Here is a 23590-nt window from a genome sequence, read left to right on the forward strand (position 1 = left end):
CAATTATGACTGCATTGTTTACTTAATCTTAAACATCAGGCAGATGTTCTGTCTCTTTCAGATGGAGAACTCCCCAGTAAGAAGAGCCAGTCCAACTTGAAAGTGGTTTCTGTGCGCCCTCTGTTGGCAATTGGGTGCAACATAAGGCTCTAAATTCGGAAGGATCTCATTGCAGGTGAGAAGGGTCTGATTGCAGGTCGCGGAAGTAACGGCACGCCCCTAAGCCCTATGATTGCCGTAAAGCGAAGATGCTGTCGTGGTCCAGTGTCGTCTGCAGCGAGCGGTCTACGTGTTATAGGAAACAAAATCATTTGGAAAAATGACTAAATTAAACTAAATTCGCTTGAGGTGAGTTGAACTCCAGATTCTGAACATTAGTTTATATTAAAAATAATGTATAATAAAAACACACAGACTGGACTGGACTGACTGTTGGGGAATATATGTAGAATATGAAGCATTTACTAGGGGGGCCGTTATGGACCAAATTTAGGGTTACCTCTCGTGTACCCTACTGAGCAGCAGCCATTAAAATAAGGTAGATGTTCTTATAATATACATTTATTGGCTCATTTACACTGCTGAAATGCTCTTAAACAACTTGAAAGTACACAACTGAAACACGCTCACACACACTGAAACCAGTTCATCTAATACCGCTGGCCTCCATAATCATCACTTTTCAGGAGACACCAGGAACAGTATGTTTGTTTAGCCATTAACAGTGCAATGTCAAAAATAGCAACCCATTTTCAAAACTTTAGGTTGGCTGAGAATTTGTCAAAACGAAACAAAAAACACGAGTGGCCTTACCAATCATATAGACTAAACATGAAATTTACCAAATGGCCAGCGATATACTGAAATGCATGTTTCAGCAGTATTTATGAGAGCATTCCAATAGTGTATATGAGTGAAAATTAATTAGAAGGGTTCATGAGGGTTCTCCAATTTTGTGTATGAGAACATTTTAGTATGAGTGAAAACATTTCAAGTGTTTGGGGGCATTTCGATACTGTGTATGAGTGGGGAAAACACTTCAGAATTGTTGTTTATACGCTACTGAAATGGTTTCACTCATACTAGTGAAAAGCTCACATGTACACACAACTGAAACAGTACTAAAATGCTTATTTCAGAAATGGGCATGAGTGTTCCAGTAGTGCACATAAGCAAAAAAAAAAGCTGTATGAAAGCGTTTCAGTAGTGCGTATGAGAGTTAATCCTAAATTATGTCCTTAACGGTCCCTTATATGCATGTAAAATATTTGATGCATCAAGTCCTCCACATGTTGACATCCTTAATGTGCAGTCTCTGAGTCATAAGACCTTCTGAGCATGCTCTTTTGTGGGTGCACAATAAGAAAGAAAAGACTCACATGGGTCAGCAAATGAGTGCTAAAGAGGGATTAGCTCAGTGTTGCAATCCATTCACCCAGAATTCCTATAGTCTGTGTGTGTGTGCGTGCTTTTTAAATTGTAGCGGTAAAACTCTTGAATGAAAGGCAAAATGTCCAAAATATCTGGGCTAATCAAACATCAGAGGGAGCAAAAATACAGGAGCTCTACTGTACGGCAACAAACAGGAAGTTTACATAAACTTGAAATGGAACAAAAATCCTGGAGAGAAAAAAAAAGGATAGCTTGTGACTCTTTTGTTAATGACCAGTAATTTAAAACTTTTTTTCATTTTTAGACAGCAGTGACATTTCAATGGCCAACTTATTTACTGTATATGAGGGTCAAGTGACAAATTAACTGCTTGATATGAATGAACCAATCAACAACTAACAGGGCCAAAGTCTGCTTGCCAAGACAGATGAGTCATTTGGGATTTTTAGTAACTTGCCTACATTGTTGCGTTATGGGACCCACGTAGCAAATTTGTAACACTAAACATGAGTCAACATCTTTGGATAAATTACTCTAACTGTGTTTATGACTCCCATTACATTTATACAACACTGTATATCCGCTAAGAAAACCCCCTACATTAATAGGAAGCTATGGAAGGACAAACAAATACTCTTCTTCCTGAGGAAGTTGAAACAGAGTCGGTGTTCATTATATAGGGACACAAGTACGCCTACTGGAAGTAATGGGAAAAAGAAGTCTAATTTAAGCATTTTGTCATTCATAAATCTGGAGCAAGAGAGGAAAAAGGGACCAAAACAATGGGAATGTGTGACTTTAGTGTTGCTATGGCTATGTGACACTATCAGTGTAGTGGTTCACAAAGCTAATTTAGTGTAGCTGCAGGATCAATTTCCAGTCCCTTTGACTTTGACATCTTGAGACTACCTATCCTGTAACGTTTTAGGCCCAGGAAAGATCAGACCTTGAAGTCCATTTTGGACCATAAGGGTCAGACTGGACCATTACTGTATACATTCGTAAGATGACGAGACAAATGATCTTAGCATGTCTGAGTAGTTCCATTCATGGTGTACAAACAGCCTTCTCAATGGCGCATCATGACTTGGGCTGAATCATTAACAGGACTTTTGTTTGTTTTGTGCGCTATCTGCCTCCCCCGAGACTTTTTACAAGCGTGGACGCAAGTCTGAGACAGGCTGCTGACTAATTTACGCTTCATCCTCCCTCTTCAAGGTTTGAGTGCGCCTCTCGTAAAAAGATAGCATATTAATGTTTTCTGACCTTCAGCTAGCCTACATGGTCGTTGTATGTCTAATGATAGTGTCGTAAAAATTATTTTACACAACCATTGTATGTGCTCAAAAATTAATTTATTTTTGGTCAATTCCCAAACATCATCTCATTTTTGCTCAGTCAAATTCAATCCTCCCCATCAACAAACCAGTCTTGCTATATCGGCCCTAAGAGCCCACATTTTTCAAATGCCAAATGCCCAGTCCATAACAAAGACTTTTTTGTTAAAACTCTATGATGTCTGCATTTTGGTGATGTCATCAGGGTTGCTTCATCCAGAACACGTCAGGAGGAAACGCCGCAACGCCGAAAAGTCTTCCCCAAATGATGCATGCATTCAATGTGTAGAATGTGACGTTTGCGGGCGTGATTATGAAATTGAAGTGGCCATTGAGCAAGTCGCCCGCTTTCAGCTGAAACATTGTTTATGGGAATGTTGGTACACCGAATTGCAGATCCAATAATACATTGATTGACATCATTAAGTTAATATTATTAAGCTCATATTATTTTTGAACACCTTCAGCAAAGGAAAATATGGTTCAATAAAATACTATATGCAGATAGATAGATTCTAATCTTATTTAGATGCAAATATATGTAGGCTATGCATTGACTGTATAGCAGCCTAAACAAAGAAGAACTTTCCTCTCCCCAACCACTTCATCCAGACGTTCCCATGCCAGCTAAGAGCTATAGTCTCTGTCCTGGGTTGTCCCCCGGTGCTTCCTCTCAGTGAAACATAGCTTGAACACTTCACCAGAAGGAATCTAGCCAGATGCCTGAGCCACCTCATCTGGCTCCTCTGCACTCGCAGCCCCACCTGGTTGACCGAGGTTCTCACCTTATCTCAAAGGAAAAGCCCAGACACCCTATAGACGAAACTCATTTCAGCCACTTATATTTTGCTTTTGATCTACAAAATACATTAAAAAATAATAATAAAAAGCTCTAAGTATACAGTATTGTAGTCCAGTTAATTTCCCCTACAAACCACAACTATGAAATAAACTTGAGAAATACCAATAAAGTAAATGTTTTGATGATTTTGTACTCGTACTAGCAATTGTGGATTTTTATTTTCATTTTTTATCCCAACTGTTAAATGTATCGGTCATTTACAGTAGGCTGTACTTATATTAACATGCATTGTAGCTGTTTCCTAACGTGCTTCCTTTTCCTCTTAGTCCAGGCATCAGGGCACGTACGTTGCTGAGTCAAAGTTACCACAGACACAAGCATACGCACACGCACACAGGAGGAAGAAGCGCAGGTTCTTAACGTGCGTCAGTGCCTGCTAAAGATTACCGAGCCGAGTCTTTGCTGCGGCTGCATTTGCATTGAGACGCTTCCGTCAAATGGAATAAAGTTGACCATGGAGTACTTCGTCGCCTGCTTTGCGTTGATTGTCATCAGTGAGTATTGAACAGTTTCTCCCTTTGAACTTGTCTCCTCTAGGATGCGCATGCTCCGAAGTCTCTGATTTATGCTCATTATGTTCGCTTACAATGATAGAACGTTATCTTTTGTTTGTTTATTTATAAATGGGCCGATTGAAAGGCGATTAGCGAATCACATTTCTGATTGTACGTCAGCCTTACAAAATGACATTCGTATCCGCACAGTGTAGCAAATAATACGTGATTTTAAAAAGTGATGCACGCACGGGTAAGTTAGTGTTTGGGGTAAACGGGCGTGGCTGTGCTGGTGAACGTTCACATTCCTAACCTCTTGTGCCTGTGTGGACTTGTGTGGCTGTGATAGATTCCATGTCCTCAGGGGCAGGTTCACAACTTCACATTGATGCACTTCCTACTGTTTATTGAGGAGCAACACATGCAGTAGAACCTCACATTTGTTGTCAAACTTTTTGTTGTGTGTTGCCGCCTTGAGTCAAAGCTGACTGCTTGTTCAAACGTTGGTTGATTATTGATTAAGCTCCCAAAGAACCTCTTTGCTTGACAACGGAGCATTTTGTCCTATTCACTTTTGTAGGGTTTTCTTTAAATCGTTTACAAAATATGATATTTTACACCCATTTTCATATATAGACAGTTTAGAGCCGGGACTACCCTTTTTTAAACATAATGCAAATGGATGCCACTTCTTAATAATAATAACAACAAAATAAAATATGCAAAAAATTCCTTTAATAATGTTATTTATTTATTTATTATACAAAGTATTTTATTCATTTAGGTAAAGACACTGGTCATGTTAAGGATTTTGCACAATAATTATAGGAAACAATATGCAATACATGTAGCCTACTTTATTTACAAAATATTTATATTTTCACCAATGGATTGTTAACATTCACTTCTACAACATTCCTAGAAAACCGCAATGTTCCATCACTGGTGAGCTATTCTTAGTAGAGTCCAATGGGCGACTCATGTAGTCGGGGGGCTACATGGTGCCTTTGGGGAACAAGGAGGTGACCCTTGATTTAAAATCTTCAATAATCTAACACGTATTTTTGAAATGTCGGGGGAAATTATCAGGGTACTTGGACATAGACATGCAAGTACTGGGAGAACATGCAAACTCCACCCAAGGTTCAAACTCAGAACAACAGAACTGTGAGGCAGACATCCTCACCACTAGACAAGCTGCTATTTGGTGTTTTCCTTAAAGGAGGTTGCTGTTTAAAAAAAAAATTAAAAATTAAATAAATATATGTACTAATGGTAGTGCATAAATAAAAAATACCTGACCCTCGGCAGCAGCAAGGTTAATCTAATAAATGCTGAATGATTATATTGTATGAGAGGTTTAAATTGGCAACATCTTAGTATTACTGTGAATACTGATTTGTTTATTCATGTGTCTTCCACCAGCTGACAGAATCTACGTCTCACACTCCTTCAATGTGGGCACTGCGGGGGCTAAGATTTTCAGCGGTTCACCGGTAGAGGAGTTTGGCTACACGGTCCAACAGGCCGCCAACCATGAGGGCAAATGGTAACAATCATTCACAGGTTTTCTTCAATGACCCGTCATTACTTCCTCATGCTTTCAGACGTTGCTAAATGTGTTGTTGGGAATGTTGAGGATTTAAGTGTGAGATTAGTCCTCAGAATACACTGATTCATCGTCTGGAGGAGTGTCCTGTTTACTTTTACTGAGCTTTGAGTATTCAGCGTCTGAGAAAGCTGACACGACAGCTTACTCTTCTTTTTTTGTGTGTGGACAATTTAAGCCTAATTTTAATTGCCCACAACACCGTGACAAGCAAGAATGAGATACATATTGTTGTCTATATAGGCTTCTGGTTGGTGCTCCTTGGAGTGGTTATACTCAAAACAGGAAGGGAGATTTGTACAAGTGTCCGGTGTCAGGGTCCAGAACCAGCTGCGACAAGCTCAACCTTGGAGGTGAGGTGTGGCTTCTTGCTCTAACCTTTGAGCCTCACCTGTTGTTGCTCTGAACAAATGAAATGCGCTTCCATTCTAAAAGCTACTTTTCAAATATCCCCACAGATTCCATCAGTATTCCAGATGTGACTAACGTCAACGTCAACATGTCTCTTGGAATGACCCTGACCCGCATGCCTTCAGTCAATGGTCTGATGGTACGCTTCCATCTGCCCGTCTGCCTATCAATTAACATTTTTAAGAAGACACTTATAAAGAGAAGAAGAAAAACAGTTGTGTTAGGGCTGTGGACGGAAACATAGGGACAGGAAAGACACTGAACCGTCCGATTAAAAATTAAAGGATGTGTTGGTATCTCAATGTCCGTAGAGGAAGTGGGTGAGAGGATGATGCTGAAAAAAAAAATATCTCACCCCCTGCATGAGATAGTGGCTGGTGCAGTCAACAATGTATAGTTGTAACAACTTTTTAAATGTTGCATTCGGCGGTTCTTTGGGTCTATATTTATATAGTGCATTTGCACCCCCCACCCCCCATGTATACAAGTGCATCACAATTAATAGTTCAATTCAAAAAGTGAAACTCATTATTTAGATTCACTACACACAGCGGCTTAGTATATATTATATATAAAGTGTGTTTAAAAAATTTTTTTTTAGATGTTATTCTGAGGATTAAAGTTTACTGCTAGAGAAAACCCCAAATTCATCAACAACAAAAAAAGTGATGTATTAAACAATCAAAATAATTTTAATACAGAAATTAGTTAGGAATTGGCCAACTATAAGATATTTCCATGCTGTATGTTTAATTAATTTATATGATTATGTTTTCATCATATTTTTCATGAAAGCATTCAGTTATTTTCAATAATAATAATAATAATAATGATAAAGTCTAGATATTGATATTTTGTGGTAAAAAATATTTTTGCCCAACTTTTAAAAAGTTTGTACTAAGTGATCCCTTTAACTTTTGAACAATAGTTTAAACTGTACAGTCCACCCTTGCATACTCGTGGTTCGGCACCCACAGATTTGCAGTAAAAAAAAAAAAAACTCCAATATTTTTTTATATTTTAAATGTTTTTAGGGGTTTTTGTTCCCCCCATTTTCTCCTTTTTTTGTGTGGAAAAATGCATACTGAATGATTATCAGCTTTTTTTGAAGTAAAAAAAATATATATTTTCAATGGGTGTGAATTATATGCGGCTGGCCCAGTCCATATTCCCCAGGGACATCGGGGGTGTCTATATACAACTGATTGTTTGCATGAGTGACCCTAAACTTGGGCAGCGCACAGTATATATAATTCCCGGCATCTCACACTTGCCCCTAGATCAACTTTTTTCCAGAGCTCAATATGTACAAACACAAGTGAATCTTCATAAAATAGAAAATTGTACAAAAGGTCATTTATTCCAGTAGTCAATTCAAAAAGTGAAACTTCTTCCATCCTGCAGACATGTGGTCCACTTTGGGCACAGAAGTGTGGCGATCAAAACTACTACCCTGGAATATGCTCGCGACTGAATCCCCTCTTTCAGCCTCAACCTGCCTTCGCCCCTGCAGTACAGAGTGAGTGCCTCTAAATCAACTGTTATCAACATACACATATTGTAATACCACCTCATCATACTCCGCGTCAGCTGTGCGAGGCTGCTTGCTTTAGCTGTTGTTTTGCCTCCTCTCCAGCTTGCGGAGGGCCGATGGACATTGTGATCGTGCTGGACGGCTCCAACAGCATCTATCCCTGGGCTCCAATGAGGGAGTTCATTGAGAAACTCTTACCATCTCTTGAAATCGGACCCCAAAACACCCAGGTGACGCCATGATAAGAATCAGTTTTTTTACCTCAAGTGCTCAAAGGAAAAACAATCATCATCTCATCATCGCAATGTGTGATTGCGTGTGGCCAGGTCAGTGTCATTCAGTATGCTGTCGAACCCAAGATTGAATTCGCGCTCAATCAGTATCGAACCAAAGATGAGTTGCTGAAAGCAGCATCCAAACTCACACAAATGCAAGGTTCCTCTACCAATACGTTCCATGCCATTCAGTATGCCAGGTTGGTGTTGCAGTATGATTTCCTTCTGTGCACATGTACGTACATATATCATTGTTTATCCATGTGTGTGTTTCCCCTTGAAGTCAGTGGGGTTTTAATCCAAACTACGGTGCCCGCCCGGGTGCTTCGAAAGTGATGGTGGTGGTCACCGATGGCGAGTCCCATGATCACGCCTTCAGAGATTCAGTCATCCCTGAATGTGAAAAGCAAGGAATCACACGCTTCGGTATCGCTGTAAGTGATGACCAACCGCGCCATGTTTCTGCTGATGGTATACACAAGACATAAGAGTACTAAGGAAGAGCAGTCAACAGCCAGGAATTTGTCTTTTGTTATTTTTAGGGGCATTAGTAAGTACAGAAGACTAACATGAAAAAAATAACACTTTGAGGAGGATGGTAGGAACACTGCCACAAAAAAAAAACTACAATTGTGCTGACTGCTTTATGGCATACGTCACTTCCCCCTTTCCCCTTTCCCCATTCGTTACAAAGATTTGAATGTCAACGCTCGGCTCGCTGACGTGAGCTAAAAAAACGACGCAATGCACTTGTCCTCATGGGAAATGTGGTCTTCCTTCAGGCATAGCATTACCGCTTTTGTCTATATGGCGTTGCCATAATCAACGTAAAGTGAAAGTTCCTTAGTGTTGCTTTAAAAAAAAATCCGCCTTTCAATTTTGAGGCGACATAATGCTGCATAGCTCCTGCAGAGTGAGAAAGAGGTGGAGTTTTACACTTCTTTGACAGTTGCAATGTCTGAAAGATATCTTAAATGATTTTTAACACTTTAAAGTGGTTAACTCGTTTGCTCACAAAAACGTATAAATATGTTCTATTTTAAATATTACCATGCTCCCAAAGACGTATTTTTATGTGTGTTTTTATGCTAGAGCATACAGAAGGCATTAATGCAGCATCTGAACTGAAGAGAATGCTTGAATCAATGGTAGTTATTACAAAAACGACTAGCTATCAGGTGGCAGCAGAGTATAAGAGATCAACCAGGGCCATGTTGCAAAAAGCTCTTTCCCCCACTGTTTAAAACTGATTTGTGAATAATGATGAAACTTAGCTATTATCTAATGCTAATTGCTGCAAAACAGAAACAGATAGAAATATACTTTTTTCCTGATGAAAGAAGAAACTCTTATCTTTCTTTTGGTATGTTCCACGTTTTTATAGCAATAGAACACAATATTTTGTGGGCCTTGCAAAATCAGTCAAAATCCAGTAAAACAGCTGGTAGCAAAGGGGGTTGCTTCAGTGAAAATGGCTGGGAGTGAATGAGTTAATAATGTCCAAAAATAACAGATGCTAAGGGGACAGACAAATAGTGTAGCTTCCTGAAAAAATATTTAATTGACCATTTATGGACATGCGGAGTTTTGGCTCAGCAGCGACAAAATGACTCGAGGATTTCATGGAGTGTTTTTTTTTTCTTCACTTTTGTTCCACTATCTATGTGTAATCTTCCGTTTTTATGTGCTTTGTTTTCCTCATGTCAGTCAACTTGCTGGCAATATAAGGCTACTCACACACTAAACTATTTTCTCCTTTTCTCCTTAGGTGCTGGGTTACTACACCAGAAACAACATCGACACTGAAAACCTCATCAAAGAAATCAAATCCATCGCCAGCTTGCCCATAGAAAATTACTTTTTTAACGTGTCCGAAGAGGCGGCCCTGTCCAACATCGCTGGAACGCTGGGCAGCCGCATCTTCAACATTGAAGGTGCATATTATTTCTCCTGTTGTCATTTACTCAGCACGTCATGGTTGATTCTCATCCAGGCAGGTCTCGACATGTCCGCTCATCTTTTCATTCTTTTCTATTTGTGTTCACTAAAGGTACAGGAAAGGGGGGTGACAATTTCAAGATGGAGATGTCGCAAGTGGGCTTTAGCGCTCACTACTCCAGCAAAAAGGTACATCCATATTTTCATTTGATAATTTGGCAGGTAAAAAAAGCTTGTGTCCATCTGCTAAAGCCAATCTGTGGAATGTTTTTCCTTCTGGACCTGGATTCTCCAACCCTGCTTAGAATTGTAAAATGTTGTAAAAACAGCAATCATATTAACCATAAACTCCCATGTAAAATTATATTTTTAGTTGTCCTGAAGCAAAACTTCAAAAACAATAATTGTGTCATGCACTGTATTTAAACCCAAAATCAAAAGTATGAGACCTTCTTGTCAATGAATCAACCCAAATTTTTTTAGCCCTCTGAACTCTACCTAGCAACAGTTGCAAACGTGTGATGTGACTGGAAAAATAATCAAATAGCCTTTTTTTTTTACTTTTTTTTTTTTTTAAAGAGATACATCTTTAAAATGTTGGTTTCTTCTCATGTTATGAATTGATTTGATTAATTGATTTAATTTCAATTTTAGATGGAAGAAAAATACTTGGGATGGTTTCTTTTTTAACATGTTATACAGCACTTGTTTTCACAATAAAAGATTAAATGTAACAAATACCACAACTAACGTCATAATCGTCTTCTTTTAAGACAACAAACTAGTTGAGAGTAGGGGTTAATCAGATTATTCAATTAATTGATTTTACTACTCCACGTGCATGTTTAAAGTTTAAAGTCAACTAATGACTAATTACTTGTTTTTGGCATCTCGTCTTCTAATTGGCCAATTTACAGAGTACTTCCGATTCTCCCTGACCAGGGTCGTTATAGTTTTGGATTTTTCATTCTAGTTTAGTTTTTATTTCATTTTGACATATTTTTCCCCAAATTCAGCTCTAATTAATTAGTTTTTAGAATATATCTGTTAGTTTTTATTAGTTTTAAATTTTGGGAAAATGCTTAGTTTCAGTTTAGTTGATTAGTTTCAGTTTTAGTTTTAGTTTTTTTTTTATACAGTCTTATTTTTTTAAGTGTAAGATTTTTTTCAAAGGTCACAAAAAGTATTGTTGATTATTCAAAAAAAGATAAAATTTGAAAATGTATTAACCTACTAATAATATATCAGATTGTTATAAGTTATAACGAAACGCTCTTTGGAGCAGCTGAATGTCCAACAAGTTGACACTGTCTTCATTTGCGCGGGTTCAAGAGTACAAATTTATGCTGTTTGTGGATGAAAATAGCAGTTAACCTCGCCAGCTTTGGCTATTCCAGTTGCCTCGTCTTGAAATATTCATACACTCTGAAAACAGTTGGGTCAAAAATAACCCAACTATGGGTCAAAAATGGACCGATCCTCTATTTGCGTCAATTTGACCCAACTTTCTGGGTTGTTTTATACAAAATGACCCCATTTTTTGACCCAAGTAAAGGATCTGACCAATATTTATGAGTTGTTTTAAACTAAAAGACACATTTCTTGACTCAATGTTGGGTCAAGTTGACCCAAGTAGAGGATCGGTCCATTTTTGATCCATAGTTGTTTGTTCAATTTGCTGTGAAAGGACATGATGATGCTGGGAGCAGTGGGTGCCTATGGTTGGGCTGGGACTGTGGTCCACCAAACGGGCTCAAAAGTGGATGTTCTCCCGGACTCAGCCTTTGAGGGAACACTTCAAGATAGAAATCACAGCTCCTTACTGGGTAATGAACATTGCACTATTATCATGATGGCTAGCCACAACGTACAGCATACTTTAAGTACCTGATGATGGCTTCTTTTCTTTCACCTGACTTATTGCAGGTTACGCTGTCTGCATGCTGAGTGAGGGCACTACAGAATATTTTGTGGCCGGTGCGCCTCGCTCCAACCACTCCGGACAAGTAATCGTCTACAGATTCAATGCGCAGAAGCAATTCACCATCATTGATTCAGAACGAGGAAAGCAGGTAGTCCGACTATCCAGAATCCACAAAATGGCGCTGATCAGTTTGAAGTGGACATTAGTGAGCAGCGGAGGCTTTTGCGTTGTAGATTGGAGCTTATTTTGGCGGCGTCCTGTGTTCGCTGGATGTGGACAAAGACGGGGCGACGGATCTGCTGCTGGTCGGCGCGCCCATGTTTATGAGCGAGCAGAAGAGAGAGCAAGGTCGTGTTTACCTCTTCTCCGTCACCAAGGTAACAATGATCAGCCATTTATCCATTTTCTACTGTTTACTACTCACCCTGTTTAGGGGTTATAGGGGCAACTATTTGTGCAATATTTGTACTCGGAACTCACTTTTTTTTTTTTAAATGGGTGTGCTAAGATTAAAAAAAAAAAGTTTATGTAAAATTCTGTGTTAGTTTAAGAAATAAAATAATGAATCAGTTTCATGTTTTAACGTTTAACAATTAATTTACCAATTGCTTAATAATTTTTTAAAAAAATGTTAACCGTTCATTTCTTATCTATATTAATATTAATATTGTTGTCTATTATTTTACAAAAGTAAAATTAACCAATTATTTAATACAATTAAAATAAAACTACCTTTTAAATTATCATAAAATAAATTAAATATTACACATTGATCAATACCAATTGTTATATTAATATAGTAATACTATGTAAATATTGTTATATGAGCGATGATGGAGGGATGGACGAACGGACGGACGGATGGAAATGTTTGTCTGTATGGGGACGATTCCAGGGCTGTGGCAGCTGGCCAATAGAGGGCGCTAGGCTGCCACCATGCCACTTATCATGTCTTATCTGTGAATAAGATGAACTAAAAATGAAATCATAAAATAGAAATGTAGCAAAATATCTGTTTTTAGATGAGCCAGATCATTATTATTCAGTTATCTGAATTGTTTGATTTGTGACTAACTTGCAATAGATCTCTTCAAGACAAGAATGTGCAGCATAGTGCCAATGTCATACCCCTCAGTCAAAGAAAGGGGCTGATTGACAGATCGAATTTTGGTAGTAGACTGTAGCATCATCTCTCATCCGTGTTATTTTCTGTGTTCTTATCCGAAAGGGTATCCTGAATGAACAAGGATTCCTCATAGGCTCTCCTCCCACTGAGAACGCTCGTTTCGGGATGGCCATGTCGGCAATTCCCGACCTGGACCTCGACGGTTACAATGATGTCGTTGTTGGAGCGCCCCTAGAGGACAAAGGGAGAGGTGTCCTCTACATCTACAATGGCAGGAAGAAGACATTAGACAAGCAATTCTCACAAGTACTGACATGTTCTTGTAGGACGATAAACGACGGATGCAAATTCCATACATGACTCGTTGTTTCCTCTTTTTTTCCCAGAAAATTTACGGCTCTAAAATGGACCCTCAAGTGCAGTTTTTTGGGAGGTCCCTCGATAGCTACAAGGACTTGAATGATGACACTCTCACTGATATCTCAGTGGGTGCATATGGAAAAGTGGTCCAGCTTTGGTGAGCCAAAGTTTATTAAATAAAATAAAAAATATGTATTTAATTAATTAATTTTAAAAATTATGTTATCAATTAAATGTATTTATTTTTTTAAATTATTATTTAATAAATAAATAAAAATAAATAAACCGTTTGAAATGATCACTTTACACATACTTGGTTCTTCCTTGTACTCGAGTTTTCTTCAGGTACTCCAGCAACCTTACACTTTAAAAAAAAAAACATGCATGTTAGGTACAGTATATTAAAGATTCTAGATTGTCCGTTGGTGTAAATGAGCATATGATTATGAATATTTGTTTGTCTGACTATTGCAACTAAATGACAACCACTCTAGGGTGAGACAAAAAGTCAATTGCGGATCACACCCTGTAGAAAATAGATGAACGGATGGAGCTCATGTTTTTTTTAAATCGTCCTCTAGGTCCCGAGGTGTGGCCACGCTAGCAGCCACTGCTTCCTTCAAACCTGGGAAAATTAACATTTTCAGCAAACCTTGTGACGTTGGCGGACGTAAGATGTCATGTTTTGACACCAAACTCTGTTTCAACCCAACCTTTAGACCCAAAAATCCTGTTGGTCCCATTGGTAAATCCATTTAACTATTTTCTTTTCAACATTGATTACAAAGCGTAATGATGAACTCTAAATTGTGTTCTTCCTTTGTAGATATCACCTACACATTGACTCTGGACGCCGATTTGCAGGCTTCTCGTGTGACCTCCAGAGGGCTCTTCATGCAAAACAATGAGCGTTTGCTTACAGGGAACAGCAAGATTTCATCTACAGTACAGTGTCAAGACTTCCAAGTCTACGTACAGGTAGTGGCTGACGGGTAGCTCATCCGTCCACTTTCTATTCTGCTTATTCTGTTGAAGCTCGCATCCAAATACACTCACATTTACACAATCACAGAATGGGAACTAAACAGGCCAGCATCACTGGGGGAGCAATTTACTACCTCAATGCTTTTTTATTGTGTAAATTGTAAAAGTATAACCGTTAAACATTGTCGTTTGAATTTGCGCCCCCCTGTGGCCATCTGTAGGACTTCTAGGAGATATGCGTCTCTTCGTGAGTGAATGTGAATTGCTGGGCTGTTGTTGATCTTGCTTACTAACTAACCACTAGCTAACTATTACAGATGGACAAGGAAAAGCAAATGTAATTGTTATTTTTTAACAGTTGAGCCTTGGTAGATGTTTTCTTTTTCTTAAAAAGGGACAGCAAATATAAAGGAGACCTAAAACTTGTGCTCAGTACAAACTTCACAAATTTGGAAAGTTACCAACCAGATTCATGCGTTGGACTGAAATGATCACCTGACACCTGGTATGTTTGTTTTGCCATTAGGACACACCAGATTTTGTCAATTCAGTCAGTTTGAAGGTGGAAATCGAGCAGCAGAATGCCGACGCTAACCCAGTCCTTGACGTCTTTTCGCCAACCGCCTGGGAGTTCTTCGTAAGTTGACGTCTTATTTTTTTAAAGGCTCCAGAGTTAATAGTTATTTTGCAGACACTCATAGAAGATGACATAACCTGATGATTACGGTCTTCAAGCCAGCTAGCTGAATGAGTCACATAAGTGCTCAGCTTTTACAAGTTCAATTTTGCAATACAGGAAGTTTTTATTGTTTGCCACTCAAGCATTGAAATGCGGAGTACTAAAGTTAAACTTCCTGACCAGGAAAACCTCAAAATGTATTTATTTATTTAAAATCCACTTTTGTTTGTTGGTTGCAATGTGATTTTGTTCAAATGTAAAATTGGGAACTACTGTATGTAGAGAAATATGATATTTGAGTGACAAAGTTTTGACGTGTTTCAGATCCCCTTCACTAAAGACTGTGGGTCCGATGAGGTGTGTGTCAGTGATCTGGTGCTGAGTGTGAAGACTGACACAAAAGGGTCCAGGTGAGGTTGACATACAGTATATTGTGCGTTTATCTTCTCACACCCGGCTTTACAACGCCAATGACCTGATTGAGTTTTGTGTAAATGTTTAACTATAAGGGTTGCTTAATACTTAACCCATAAAACCTGGGGTTTGTCTATTTGATGTTTATATGGTGTTTATCTTCTGGCCATAACAATGAAAATTGTCTCACATTGTTGATTTGTTAAATAAATTCTTCCAAAATGTATTAAATGGTGATTCATCTGTCTAGTGTACTCTATCACCATTTTTTATTTATTTTTTGCCAAAACACAGTCACATTTTTAATGCTATTATTCTTTTTTTCCACATAATTTTTTTAATAACATTGCACCTCAACAAGGGTCCAAAATGGTTTGTCAATTGCAATTTTGACACGTTTCTGTCTATGGATGCATGTTGTCCTCGCTCGACATTGGAAAATTGATGATCAAATAATTTGTTGACAATTTTTTATTTATAGGGAAAAATGTGTTCTGATTTCCAAAATGCACAATTTGAATAGCTTTGATTGCATCCCATAATGTGAGCTTATTGTATGTGTTACAGCTCAGCTCCTTTTCTGGTCAGCACCAATAAGCGGGAGCTGTCGTTCGAGATCACAGTGAAAAACAAAAAAGAAAATGCTTATAACACTCAAGTGTTGGCCACATATTCGGGCAACCTCTTCTACTCTTCTGTATTTCCTCCTGTAAGTGTTTTTTCTATATTTTATTATTAGTATTAGTATTAGTATTAGTATTACTACTAGATTTAAAAAGAAACGTGAATGTTGAAAAGTTGATGCTGAAATGAAATGCTGTAGAATTTATTGAAATTTTTGGAGCTGGAGAACGTGCCATCTAAGTACTTTTTTGTTTTTTTAACTACATTTCGTCCTAATATAATGAGTAGTGATTAAATGCTATCAGGTGGTATGCTAACTTTTGCAAAATAACAGCCTGAATAGACAAAATTCTGAGGCCAACCGATTGGTGTTTGACGTCACTCCATGTAATCTGGTACTATTTTTCATGAGAATTTACAAAATGCTAACAGTTACTTTGCTAATATAAAGTATATTAACTACATTATTTAAGTGTGGAAGGGTTAGGAAAATTGTAGAATGTCTCCATTAATTTGGTAATTCTGCGTTGGGAAATATGGAATTCTGGGGAAAAGTGTTAATTTGGAGACTGGATTTCTGGGAAACTGGTAAATTGGTTTCATGCTGCAATGCTTTGAATATGTTTAATAATGTGGAATTATTGCGGTAAAATTTTTTAATGTATTTATTTGAATGCAAATTTCGTCATAGAAAATGTGGATTTTGGCTAAAAGTGGCAATTTTTGGAATGTTGAAATCGAATGAGCCGAATAATTTCACACTGTATTGGTTTAATCAGTTAAGAAATGTAGAAGTACAATTATATGGACTGAATGTTTTACAGACAGAAGGAGTGAAATGCACCTCAACGCAAGAGCAAACTGTTATTTGTCAAGTGGGTTACCCGGCCTTGAAAAAAGACCAAACGGTGAGTGCAATAAAACTCAGCTCTTTCTTTTCTCTTTCACATGTGCTTGTTTGCCTCAAACTGTCTTGTTTCTTCTTAGATGAAATTTCAGCTCAATTTCGAATACAACCTCAATCAGCCGCTGAATCGGGCAAAGGTCAAGTTTGAGGCTAAAAGGTAAACAACAGGCAATAATGTCTAGGAAAAAAGAATATTGCTCAGTTCTTTTTTGACAATAAATTTGTCCTTTGCTGCTTTCCAGTGACAGTAAAGAGCAGGTCCCGGCGGACAATAAAGTGGACGTGTCCATTCCTCTTCAATATGATGCAGGCATTGTTTTATCCAGGTGATTTTTATTTTTTATTATTAATACAAATCTCAAACTATGCAAAAAAGACAGTAGGTGGCCTTCCCACTACTTAGATTAGAAAACGCTTCTTTAATTCCAATTTTTTTTCAAAAGTTTTATAAATCACATTTATAACACAAAATATCCATGATTAATTATAAAACAGCTGTAATAAAAAAAAATTTTTTTTTAGCTATTCAGCAGTGGCAAAATGATTCTGGAACTCGAGAATTGCAGTTTTTTTTTTTGTTTTCTGGGTACATCATAATTGGAAACTTATTGCTGGGCAGAATTCATAGTGCAATCATTAAGTCATAAAATAATGCCAGTCAAGCTCACTAATTTGTTTGAAAATAACAAGGTAGGGACTCGTGGTCAGCATGAACAGGAAGTTAGAGAGATGCCCACTATCGAAATGATTTTAAAAACTAGGGATGGTACCAATACCAGGTATCACTATCGGGCTGATAACGGCCTTATTGTATCGGGTACTCATAGAGGCTGCAGATACCAGCCCTCGATACTTACGGCAAAGACAAATCTGACAACGAGTAAGTCCTCCTCGGCAATAGTTGGCGCTATACTGCGGCAGTTTGACATATCAGCGAATCATCATCTACGTCAGAAAGAAAAGTTTTGTTCATTGTGTTAAATGAAATAATAATGACATTTGAACCATGAACACGAATAACTGTACAAAATGGATTTCCTGATTTCTTTTTTTGCAGGAAGTCAAACATCAACTTCTATGTTGCAAATTCAACCACTGCACCGGAAACAATGGTGAAAACATTGGATGACATTGGACCCGAGTTTAACTTTACCGTGAAGGTAAAATAATCAGAGTTACTGTATACTGTACATTAGAACATTCCTAATGTGACTACTTCAAGGCATAAATCTACTTGAACTTGGTTCATTTCAAAGGTTTCAACAGGAAGCTTTCCAGTCAGCCTCCTCTATCTGACCATCTCCCTACCAATGAGCACCAAGGGAGGAAACCCGCTCCTCTATCTCACCAATGTGGACACACAAGTTGTGAGTAGTCACATACATTAATTACCGTCTCTGATACTCAGCAGTTGCTGCAATAGAACCTCAAATTCTTTTTGAGCAGGGCGGTTCTGTCAGCTGTGATTCCAACAGCCTGGTGGACCCACTGAAGATCGGCGTCAAGGGCCACCAAGCCTCCTTCACCGAGGAAAGTCTCAGAGGAATCGAGAAGCTGGTTGGTCACTGCACAGAACTTCAGAATTTAACTGATGTGTCTCTTTAAATGTGACAACCTTTATTGTGCTTTTTGCTCAGTTTTGGCTAATGTGTTGCTTGTTTCATTTCCAGGATTGCCAGAGTGCAAAGTGCGAGCGGATCAAATGTCTCCTCAAAGACGCTGATGTCAAGAGCGACTACTATGTGAAAGTTAAAACAAGGATTTGGAGTGGCACATTTATTACGGTATTCCCCTAAATGAGCACATGTTGTACCATCTTAGTGGTCATTTTAAAGCTCACCATATGTACCTGTTTTAGGCGGCCTATCAGACCACGGAGTTGATCTCCACAGTTGAGGTTGAGAGCTCCAACCCCGATTTATTCATCATCCGCCACAAAGAGCTGCCGGTAAAGTCACATGGCATCATGTTCATGAATTCACGAGGGACATAATGCATGGAAGACTTTTTGACCGGGTGTCTTACAGGTGGTGGTCACAGTGAGTAAACCAGGAGCGAAGGGCGACGTTCCGGTGGGAGTGATTGTTGGCAGTGTGATCGGTGGACTGGCTCTGCTGGGCCTGGCGGTTGCTCTGCTGTGGAAGGTCAGCTCATGTCGACATTTCACAATATCTCTTGACTCGTAACATAAGCTCTCGATGTTTGTTTTCAAAAAGCTTGGCAATCGCTTATTTAGTTAGTTAGTTAGTTGCTGAGTGCTTGTTTAGTTGGATGATCAATCGGTCAATTAGTCAGACAGCTAGTTAATTATACAGTCTGTCAGCTTGGTAATCAGTTAGTTAGTTAGTTGCTGAGTGCTTGTTTAGTTGGATTATCAGTCAATTAGTCAGACAGCTAGTTAATTAGACAGTCTGTTAATTAGTTCATCAGTCCGCCAGTAGTTAGTCACTCAGTCGACCGGTTTGTTGATTAGTTAGCGTCAGACACTTGGTTGGTTTGTTAGTAATTAGTTAGTTAGTTAGGGTTAGTTGCTGAGTGCTAGTTTAGTTGGATGATCCATTAGACAGTCTTTTAATTACTTCATCAGTCACCGATTAGTTAGTCACTCCGTCAACCGATTAGTTAGTTAGTTAGTTGGCTGGTCAATTAGTCCATCAGTCAGTTAATTAGAGTTAGTTAGTTGGCTGGCCCATTAGACCATCAGTCAGTTAATTAGAGATTTGGTTAGTTGGCTGGTCAATTAGATCATCCGTCTTTTAGATTTTTTAGTTTGTCTTTTAGCTGGTCATTTGACTGGCTGACTACTGTCTGGACGGTTGGTTGGTCATATATAATTTAGTCAGTTAACCTTTCGGTCATTCATTCAATTAATTAGTCACTGAGTCAGACACTATTCCCTGGCGACTTATTTAGTTTGTTGGTTGGCTGCTTAGTTAATAACTCAGTTGTTCAGTCACTCAGTTACTGAATTAGGCATTGATTTTTTTGTTTTTTTGTTCTTTGGTTAGTTATAGAATCAATAAGTTATTCAGTCAGTCAGTGAGTTTTTCAGTTCATCGACTTGTGATTCAGTCAGTCAGTAAGCAAGTACTGTATCATCAAATGTTGGTGCAATTGAGCTATTTATTCTCAATGGATTTGTGCCCTACAAATGATGTCGTAAACAGTCATGAAATGCTGTCTCTCCAAGTCAGTTCATGTTTTTCTACTGCCATCTAGTGAATGTGTAGCAAATTGACGGTCAGTGACATTCAATGTGTGCATTTTTTCCCCCCTAGTTTGGATTTTTCAAAAGGAAATACCAGCAGCTGCAAAAAGAAGCAGACGAGGATGGGGTGTTGTGAGCTGCCACCACGTCAAACAGGTTACGTCTTCATTCTCCACTGGATGTTCGTCCAGTGTGCTTACTGGTACTTCTCAAGTGTGCTGACCAACAGAAGCTCTCTCCCTCTTCCCATTCGGTCCTTTTGCACAAGTCACTTGGATATGTTAAGAGACTTCTTTCCCCGTTGAACAATTGAAAATTGTAATGTTAAGGTGAAAAGACATGCAGTCAGATTGTTCCTTTTTGTACCCCATAGATTTAACACTGGTGTTTTTTTTTGTAACAACAACAAAACTTGCACAACACCATCACTGATCTACTGTACTTACACAAACGGTGGTGCCTTGTGTGCATAAACTACTGGCATGACTGATACTCAGGGCTTTTTGTAAATTGTGGTGGGGCCGTATGGTGAAATAGCTTGGGGTTCGAATCTCTGCAGCTGTTTGCATTTTCTCCAACATTACAAAAATATGCATGTTATGATTGTGGAAGAATGTGTCCTTAGATGTGAGTGTGAATGGTTTTATGTAGCCAATTGCTCCCCTCCCAAGCAGCACCGCCCTCACATATGTCAAAAGCTGCCATAGATGCAGTGTAGGTACCGTTCCCATTCAGTGATGGTGTAAGAGTGTAAATGACTGTTTGTCAAACGAGGGCAAGTACTATAGAAATGAATGGATGGATGGATCCTTAGTGAAAGTGCAAAATAGAGCAAGTTGTGAAATATGTGTGTTTCTTTTCTGTATATATTTTTATTGTATATACTAGATGAAATAATAGCTACAGTTTTATGGTTGAATGGTTTAAAAGGTTGTGTCTACGAGTGATATTTTTTTTTATGCATATGTTTATTTTAGGGCTTTAAAACTGGATGGTCTTGAATAGGCACCAAGCAACGGTCCAATACTTACAACATTATCAAATGTGAAAATGACCAGAGGTAATTTTAACTCTATAAACTGTCTTTGCTTCTTACTCTTTTTTTTTTTTTTTTAAACGTTTGCGTCGCAAGCTAAAACTGATTTGCCACAAGGCGGCGTAATGCATACTTTTACCACAAGAGAGCAGCAAAGATCTAAATTGCTGATTGACATTCCTCAGCGGTTCTCCATGGGCCAGTTTGACTTTTTTTTTTTTGTCAATGACAAATTAAGACACACTTATTATTATATTGTGACTTACCCTTTCTTCTTATTTAAGAAGAATTAAACCACAGCTTTTGCCCATTGATATCAATAACCTAAGTTTTGAGTTTTGACAATCAATGTTTTGAGTTGGACTGCCCTATAAATGCTTTTAGAATGTGTGTTTTTGTTTTTATGGAGAATTTTGTACTGTGTATATTTTAAGGAATCTGCTTGTACACTATAGTTCTGTATATGTGGACATTGTTGATTAAAAACGACAGGTACAGCCAACATGTTACAAGTAAATCTTGAATAATTCACATTGTCCAACATTAGTTTACCTTTGATTGCACTTTTTCTTTATTTTATTTTTGTAGTGGTGGCGGTTTTTCTTTTGTGTTGTGGAATGGCTTTGAATGTTTCCCAGATGACTTAATTTGGTTTTAATCACGAATGCGACATGAATCTTATTAATGGGCGCCTACTAACCACACAGTATTTCTTTTTGTTGTACAAGCAAGCTGCAAATAAGTGAATAAATGTCTCCCACTTGGCATCAACAGTCATGCTCATAATTGCCCACATTTGATTGGCACTGTCAGAGATGTTTTCATTCATGTACAAGTTAACCATTGTGGTTGTAAAACTACACTGCATCATACAGACAGCTGCTGATAATTATACCTTACAATCTCAGTATGACAGTGCTGCAAACTACATCCACAGTTAATAAGCATATGGTGAAATTAATACCTGTCATGGCAATCAAAACTGAGCATTAATTATCTTGTAGTTCTCCTTCCAAATCACCCTTCTACAGTTTTTCTCATCTGGAGGCCAAATGTTGCTTGAATGAAAAGCTGATGAGCATGACACAAACACACAAGCACACACACACACGCCTCCTGATTGGATCACTGTGACACTCCGATGAATTACTTTTGCAAAAGTCAAACCCATGTGAATACAGTTGCTCTGTATTTCGCTTTCAAATAGGCAGCTTTGCTTTATTGTGCAGTGCAAATAATTTGATAACACATTTAAGTTTAATAATAATTTAATGAGATACATTTATATCAATAAGCAGTTTCTTTAAATCTTTTCAAGCGCTTACTTTTTCAAATGGGCATCAACGTTCTTAGGAAATCTCAATGTCTCATCACAGGTGAGCTATTTTTTTAGCACAGATGCAGGCTATTCATTTGGTCCTTTGGGGCGACCATATTGATGACCCCTGGTTCTTGTCTGCAAGGAAAGCCACATGAAGTCGCAGCACTTTCTTTTTTTTTTTTTTTTGAAGAAAGAAGCAATATGAATGAATTAATGAATGAACTATATTTGACTACAATTGTTGTTGTTGAAAAAGAAGGGATCACCGGGGAGAGGATATTGAGTGTGTGTGTGTGTGTGGGGGGGGGGGGCAGTTCGTCACCTCTCGACAGCATCTGCTTGGGGGAAAAAAAAATCGCTCCTGTTCCACTATAACCAAACTCATGCAGAAGAGGTCGCACAAGGACTTCTGAAAGGTACAAAGTTTGCCGCGCTGTTTGTGACGCACGTGTTTGAGCGTGCGCGTACGCGCGCGCGCCTGCGTGCGCGTGAGCTTCATTCAGTGAAACGTAACACCCGGCTCCTCTGTCTGAAGCCCCTTCGGAAACAGGTTTGATTATATTTAAAAGCTTGACCCGGGAGAGAAACCCAAACAACTGTCTGTACTAATATTAGACGCATGCGCGCCTGTGGGGGACCTGAACATATTATTGGTGCATGGAGGTGGTGATTCTATCGCAAGATTTACACATTTGTCTGCAGTTGGTGGGAGGGGGGAAAAAATATCAGTTACCGCCATAGAAAGCCCTTTTACATGGATGGACAGATGTCCAATAACATTGCAGGAAAGCACCTTGAAACGTGAGAGGACTTATTATTATTATCATTATTATTATTATGTATTTGTAAAATATCAGTTAATAATAATAATAATAATAATAATTTGTTTGTTATGGTACAGTAATATTATGTATTTGTAAAATATCAGTTAATAATAATAATAATAATAATGATGGTTGAAATAATAATAATAATAATAATAAGTCCGTTTCAAGGTGCTTTTCTTAATAATAATAAAAGTAATAATAATAATAATACAATTATTGCTTCCATAATTGCTCTTTTTGGTTGAGGAGAAAGTTGCATGTCACCTGACTGCATGGAGCGAAAGAACTTTGGTAAGCGAAGAAGAAAGAGAAGAAGAAGAAGAAAAAA

General features: G+C 38.3%; 1 protein-coding gene across 1 annotated transcript; it reads left to right on the forward strand.

Annotated features, from left to right (window-relative positions):
• Positions 1–258: 258 nt before the first annotated feature.
• itga2.2 (integrin, alpha 2 (CD49B, alpha 2 subunit of VLA-2 receptor), tandem duplicate 2) lies at positions 259–21887 on the forward strand. Its single transcript, XM_077561582.1, has 31 exons — positions 259–348; positions 3858–4085; positions 5511–5634; positions 5938–6047; positions 6153–6244; positions 7510–7624; positions 7742–7869; positions 7966–8114; positions 8198–8348; positions 9683–9848; positions 9965–10041; positions 11540–11678; positions 11779–11924; positions 12010–12153; positions 13005–13208; positions 13289–13419; positions 13844–14007; positions 14089–14240; positions 14773–14883; positions 15250–15335; positions 15907–16048; positions 16788–16871; positions 16951–17027; positions 17113–17196; positions 17928–18030; positions 18127–18237; positions 18317–18427; positions 18541–18654; positions 18729–18818; positions 18898–19014; positions 20149–21887. Exons 2-31 carry the CDS (start codon positions 4046–4048, stop codon positions 20212–20214), a joined length of 3528 nt encoding a protein of 1175 aa, XP_077417708.1. The 5' UTR covers positions 259–348; positions 3858–4045; the 3' UTR covers positions 20215–21887.
• Positions 21888–23590: the final 1703 nt, after the last annotated feature.

This window comes from Vanacampus margaritifer, chromosome 3, assembly GCF_051991255.1.
Source record: "Vanacampus margaritifer isolate UIUO_Vmar chromosome 3, RoL_Vmar_1.0, whole genome shotgun sequence".
Lineage (NCBI taxonomy): Eukaryota > Metazoa > Chordata > Actinopteri > Syngnathiformes > Syngnathidae > Vanacampus > Vanacampus margaritifer.